The sequence below is a fragment of the Phoenix dactylifera genome, chromosome 2, assembly GCF_051530095.1.
Source record: "Phoenix dactylifera cultivar Ajwa chromosome 2, Ajwa_hap1_PhDact_Kaust_v1.1, whole genome shotgun sequence".
Classification (NCBI taxonomy): Eukaryota; Viridiplantae; Streptophyta; class Magnoliopsida; order Arecales; family Arecaceae; genus Phoenix; species Phoenix dactylifera.
The window spans coordinates 47,540,873-47,547,547 of NC_143191.1; the positions used below are offsets into that span (position 1 = coordinate 47,540,873).

General features: G+C 38.3%; 1 protein-coding gene across 1 annotated transcript; it reads left to right on the plus strand.

Annotated features, from left to right (window-relative positions):
- Positions 1-5,101: 5,101 nt before the first annotated feature.
- LOC103722503 (auxin-responsive protein IAA33) lies at positions 5,102-6,675 on the plus strand. Its single transcript, XM_008813088.6, has 2 exons — positions 5,102-5,809; positions 5,918-6,675. The coding sequence occupies exons 1-2, from the start codon at positions 5,346-5,348 to the stop codon at positions 5,994-5,996; spliced, it is 543 nt and encodes a 180-aa protein (XP_008811310.1). The 5' UTR covers positions 5,102-5,345; the 3' UTR covers positions 5,997-6,675.

A 6,675-nucleotide genomic window follows, 5' to 3' on the forward strand; every position in this document is an offset into this window, starting at 1 on the left:
AAGCTAGGCATCTCTATCTAACTGTGGGGAAAACAGATAGATGCAAAAAGATTTACCAGTCTGGTAAAATGATGTTTCTCTCTCCTATGAGAACCTATCTACGTCAAACTGATAAAATCTCAGCCTTTACTCAGCTACCTTCTTCTCCTTAGTTATCTACCCTCTTTACTATAAATAAATGACTCTAAGACCATTGAATTTATTTAAGGCAGTTTTTATTCTGAATTTGGTTACTTTATGGTTGAATGGTTGCTAGGAGAGGGCTTTCCAACATCTTTTTGTGAGTTTATCACAATAAAGAATCCTTTTAGTGAGATGCATCAAATCAGCCGCCAACTACTCTGTCCGTACACAAACCGAACCGTTCTCCCATAATTATAAACCTATTTATTAAAATATTTACAGAAGAGAAAAAAAATAATTTTATTTTTCTGTTTCATCATATCTGTTACATCTCAAAAATTATATATATTCGTGTACAAATTTCATAAAAAAATAATATAGGTTGATATAAGATCATGCTAATAAAGAAAAATAATGCTCACTGATACAAGTTGTTACGTGATCCCTAAAATCACTCTAAAAAAATCATACTAATAAATAAAGATAATACTGACTGATATAAGATTATGCTAACAAAGAAAAATAATACTAGCTAATATGGGATTCAACTAACAAAAAAATAATATGGGCTAATACAAATTGTTATATGATCCATAAAATTATGCTAACATCCCCTTTCAAACTTAAGAAGATACTGTAAGTGCCAACTTGAGTTTGTAAATTAGATCATGAATGTACTGAAAAACTGACATCCTAGATTGAGAGCTGAGTAGTAACTCAGAAACTGACGTGATAGACCAAGAGCTGAATAGCAGCTCAGAAGTTGACGTGGTGGTAAATCAAGAGCTGATGTAATATCATAGAGCCCAATGTGGCAGAACACGAGCTGTTATAGCAACTCAGAAGCTGATATGGCATCATAGAGCCCAATGTGCCAAATAAAAATATATATCTGTATTTCGTAGTCAATTGAAAAATAATCCGGTCCATCTTGAAGTAAAGTTATTTGGATGAGGTTTGGATTCAAAAACATGATCCATTTTAGACATGTATTGGATATAGATCCTGCTGCCACTAAAGTCTGATGAATGGCGAATGGCGTTTGATCTGCTTGGATGGTCTGCTCGGAGTGAGAAAACGTGTGAACAAAAAATAGAAACACCGAAAATTATTTGACTTGATCTGGCTAGGGATCCTTCGATACTCAGGTCCGATTAAGCTTTGGTAGAACAAAAAAGATCTAAAAGTACGAGCTATGGATGGTGGAATGGAGTGAGAAAATAAACAAACTTGAAGGTTCCCGGGTTTAAATGTGTTATACATGTTTATTATGATTCCTATTTGGTTTTATTTGATCTAATTTGGCCCAGAATTCTATTGAATTGATAAAATTAAGACTAAATCCTACTTGATCCAAATCTAAAGACGTTTGAATTAGATTAGGGTACAGCTTTTTCTGATCTGATTCAAATATAGGTTAGGTTTGGATTGTGCCCAACCTCGATCCAGCAATCTCTCTCTAATCTCTCTCTATATCTATACCATTCTGGGCATCAATTTTCTTAGATTTGAGAGAAAAAAAATCATTTTTGTAAATATGGAAAGGAGAAATATTTTTAATAATTTGTTTTTGATTCTGTAAATCACTGAGACTGAGGCATATGCGCATGAGGGGACCTTTAAATTTTAAAACTAAAATCAGTGTCGGCAGCGAAAATTGGATCCAACTCTCGAATCCCGAAGTGGAGGAAACAGGACTACGTACGGGTGACGTGTCATGAGCCGCACGTGAGGTTCCCGTCTCGTCGGTCTCCTCGCCCTTTAGTTTTATTTCTCCCAGCTGGAGCCCGGTTGGACGCGCGATGAATGTTCTGCGGGTTTGATGATTCTAACGTAGAAAAAGCCGACCGTCCACGTGCAACCGCAACGCGAAGGATGGCAAGCTGGCGTGGAGGCATGGTCACGGACATACGATCGCTTCAACCACAGGTGTTTTTTTTTTTTTGAACGGAGAGTTTGAGCTTGAAAGAGATATATTTCTTTGTCCGCAATGGTTGTCTTGGATTTCAAGCTGGTTTTAGCCGACAACGTCATCAATTTGTCATCAAGCTGTCAATCAAATTAAAAATAATTATGAAGGTTAGATTTTCTAAAAATATTTAAATCATCTTTTATTCATTATGCCATTATGAAAATTAGAAAAGAAAAGGATGGCATCAAAAACCCAAATTTTATAATTACATGTAGTTGAAAAGAAAAAGGATGGCATCCAGTTTTTTTTAAAAAGAAAAAATAACTATTACAATATACCAAGTGTCGAACTTTTTCCTCACCTTTTTTTTTATCATTTTTATTAAAGAGTTTTATCCATACTGTACTATCTAGTTTTAAATTCTTGCGCATCATTTAAAACTCGAACCTATGATTTTGGATAATTTGAACCCAAATCCTCGTTGGAAGGAGAAAATTTGTTTCATTTACTATGTTCTTTGCTGTATTTTATAATTTAATTCATGCTACTTGCGCATGTTATAGATCCAATATGTGACCTATATTCCAAGCTAGCTAGCAGCAAGCTAGTGTGGATTCATTAAATACATATAACACATAGATTTTTTAGATAAAAACAGTAGCTCAATATGGTTCCCAATATTGTGCCTATATTTTTCTATTTCAAAGGGTCGAAAGAGTCAAAAAATTTGTATTTTTTAATCATATAAATCAGAACCCTTGAATTAAAAGTTGTTTTTTTTTAAATTTTGAGAGATGATTTGTTATGTTGGGATCCTTGAACCATTTATAAACATTTTTCTTTATTACATCTTATACTTGATTGGTGTCGTAACTTTGACCGGATATATTGGAAACTTACTCAGCTTTCTTGGATCCTTTTTTTTTTTTGAGTATCTTGTTTGTGCTAGGAACAACATGTATTTTTTCTAGATTCAATTTCCAGCACTTTGCAGCGAAGAAAATCTTTTAGACATTATGCATATTGGACTAGTCCGTCCAAGCTATTATCATTGACTACTTACATGGCTGGTATCACCTCTTGCCACTTAGGCAAAGGATAATTTTTCGATTCCTCTTGGAATTAGCCCTCTAGAGTAGAAAAGTAGAAATATGGTAGAAGATAGAAATTAGTCCTTCCTAATCATACATACACACACACACACACACAAAAAAAAAAAGAAGAAAAATCTAGCTCAATTATTTCCATCCTTCAGTTCTATAAGCTCTGCATCAAGGTGAAAAGTAGTCAAAATCATCTACAGAAGGCAAAATTCAAAATAGCCTAGAAAGATTGAGATAATTTTAAGATAACAAGATTTACCAGTCAAATCAAAACCCTTCTATGCTCCTCGCCATCTCATCATTGGACCATCATACTAAAAATGGTTCACATGCTAGACTAGAAATAAAGATTGCAACTTGAACAAGCATCATGTATTATAACTATATGTCCTATGTCCAATAATTGAGAGTAGAATCTATATATGGAGTGATAATAAAATTTATTAATGTATGATGTAGAATTAAAATTAGAAACATAACTTGGAATTAGGGATGGCAAAATGTCTAACTCATTTAATTTAATTCAACCTGTTGTGGGTTAGATTAGTTTCTCTGTTTAATAAAATGGTTCAGATTTGGGTCTACATTTTGACATGTTTAATAAATAACTTAGGTTAGGATGGACAAATTTTTGACCGAACATGTTTTCAATCCAATTGCCATCCCTAGCTGGAATTATTGGATAGTATGACCCTCCGTGAGGAAGGAGGGAAAGATTTGGAGAGGGGGGTTGTTGTTTGGGGTATCACCTTTTGCCACTTAGGCAAGAGGACAAGGGTTCAATTCCTCTTGAAATTAGCCCTCTAGAGTAGGGAAGTAGATATAGGATAGAAGTAGAGATTAGTCCCACCTAATCACACACACACACACACACACAAAAAAAAAAAAAAATCTAGCTCCGTTATTTCCATCCCTAAGTCCTATAAGCTCTTCATCAAGGTGAAAAATAGTCAAAATCATTTACAGAGGGCAGGATTCAAAATAGCCTAGAAAGACCAGGGTAATTTTAAGATAGCAAGACATACTAGTAAAATCTAGAAAATCCTTTCGCTACCTCATCATTGGACCATCATACTAAAAATGGTCTGCATGCTAGACTAGAAATAAAGATTGCAACTAGAACAAGCATCGTGCATTATAACTGTATGTCCTATGTCCAATAATTGAGAGTAGAATCCACATTTGAAGTGAAAATAAAATTTATTAATGTATGATATAGAATTAGAATTAGAAACATAACATGGAATTAGAGATGGCGAAATGCTTAACCCATTTAACTTAACTCAACTAGTTGTGGGTTGGATTGATTTGCCTGTTTAATAAAATGGTTCAGGTCTGGGTCTACATTTTTGACATGTTTAATAAATAGCTCAGGTTAGGATGGACAAATTTTTGACCTAACATGTTTTCGATCTATTTGCCATCCTCAGCTAAAATTATTGGGTGGCATGACCCTTCGTGAGGAAGGAGGGAAAGATTTGGAGAGGGGGGTTGTTGTTTGGGGTATTAAAGGGGATCCATGATCCTCTGTGTGTGGTTTGCACTGTAGATCACTGCTGTATAATGCTTGATGGCCACTGTCAAAAGATGGTCGGTAATCAAAAATGATGCTGTTTTTGATGGTGAACATCCATAATTGGACGGTACCCATGGTGCAAACCATGCACCGATTAGTGCTTGCAAGAGAGCCGTGGGCATCCCAAAGGGCCAACCCGAAGTCAAAGGCCGGGCCGTCCGGCGACCGCAGCGCGGTCTTCCCCCTCACGGATGACAAGGAGTCCCCAGCAGCGTCTCTTTTACGCGTTTCCGCCAATCCCCAGAAAAACAATCTCAAAACTCTTTGCTAAAAAGTTAACATCCATCTTCACCATCCCTTTCTCACTTGCAAGCAACCCCAACTTTGCTCCCCTCTGTCCTTTGCCTCTCTCCTTATAAAACTCAACGCGAACACAAACCCTATTCTACTCTCACTCTTCTCTCCATTCCCACCAAATTCTCACCAACAAGAGATACAAGGCATTCAAGTCACGCTCTTTACTCCCCTTTGGAAAGGCCAGTTTGTCACACAACTCTAACTTTCTGAAGACATTAAACAAGAAAGCCAAACAGACGGTTGAGAGATGCTACCAAACCCTACTTAGCATTACCATCTCTTCATTCCAAGAGGATTTCTTAGGCTGGGTAAGCAGAGGAGGTGATCGACGAGGATGACGAAGAGCACGAACGGGCCTGACTCTCACCGAGAAGCACCAAAAAGGCCGTGGGACGAGATCAAGGGCAGCCTCTACTTGAGCACCGCCTCTCCTTTGTACCCGCGGGTCACCGGCGGTGCAAGTGCCATGCGTGCACTGCCTCCTCCGGTTCCCAACCACCGGAAGCTCCTAGGGCTGTCGGCCCTCGGCGACGACGTGGCATCCACCGTCGTCCCTCCGGTCACCGTCGTCCGCGAGGGCCGCTCCATCTGCCACCGCATCTATCTCAACAAGCACAGCAGCTACAGGAGCTTGGCGATGGCCCTGCGACGCATGTTTGTTGATGTGGACGACAAAGAAGACCTTGGTCATGGGGATGGGACCGACGGGATCGACCTCTCCAACGCTGTGCCAGGCTACGTGGTAGCCTACGAAGACATGGAAGACGACCTTCTCCTTGCCGGTGATCTCAATTGGAAGTATGTGAACTATGTTTTAACTTCAAGCTTTTCTATTCCCCCCTCTCATGCAAGCACTTAAAAATTTGTGTTTTTACTGTTAATCTGTTCTTGGATCGATCTTGTCAGGGATTTTGTCCGTGTGGCTAAGAGAATTCGGATAATCCCGGCAAAGGCGAGCCGCCGGAAGCACTGCCAAGGGCCATGAGTGTGACTGATCAGATGCAATTCGCATGCACCCCCGTTGTAGGCTGTGAAGTTCGTATTCCTTTTTATTTTATAATTTTGTTCTCTTTGGAGGTGTCTCTCCTATGGAGTATATGATTCGATGTGGTATGATATGAAACAAAGGTTTCCATTGCAAAATAAGAGAGGTACAAAGAGACGGTGTCGGCCGCTGTTATAAAATTGATGGATGTGACGGGTTGGGTGCATGGGTTTTCCAGTTGGTGCGCCGTTTCCATCCTTAGATGCTCGAGTCCTTGAGTTTGAATCATCCTTTGTTATTATTATGTTAATTTTTATGTACGTCGAGTTGAGTTCGAATCCTCGAGGCCTAAAATGGCTAATTTGCATCCAAATTAAGCTAATATGAAGCTTAGTAGTTACCCATAAATAGCTATTGAAGACAAGTTTGGTGCTGATGGTACTGGCAGTGAATGTTGATACTTTATGCCATCTAAGTAGTAGTTATGCTATCTCTTTCGCATCAAAGTGCGAACCACCACATTTAGTAGGGTTGGTTGCATGTATCTATCTAATGTTGGCTGTTAAACAAAAGCTAGCAGTTTAAAGTGTAGCTTCCGAAAGTCTTGTCGTCCATATGACTGGTGCATGACTGGTTTGGTATCGCCTTTTAATATATTTAATTTGAGTTGATATATATC

Bases quoted from the DNA above. Each gene is read 5' to 3' on its own strand.
- LOC103722503 (XM_008813088.6), top strand. From the start codon at position 5,346: ATGACGAAGAGCACGAACGGGCCTGACTCTCACCGAGAAGCACCAAAA. The intron at 5,810-5,917 runs GTATGTGAACTA...CGATCTTGTCAG, and splicing joins GCCGGTGATCTCAATTGGAA to GGATTTTGTCCGTGTGGCTA.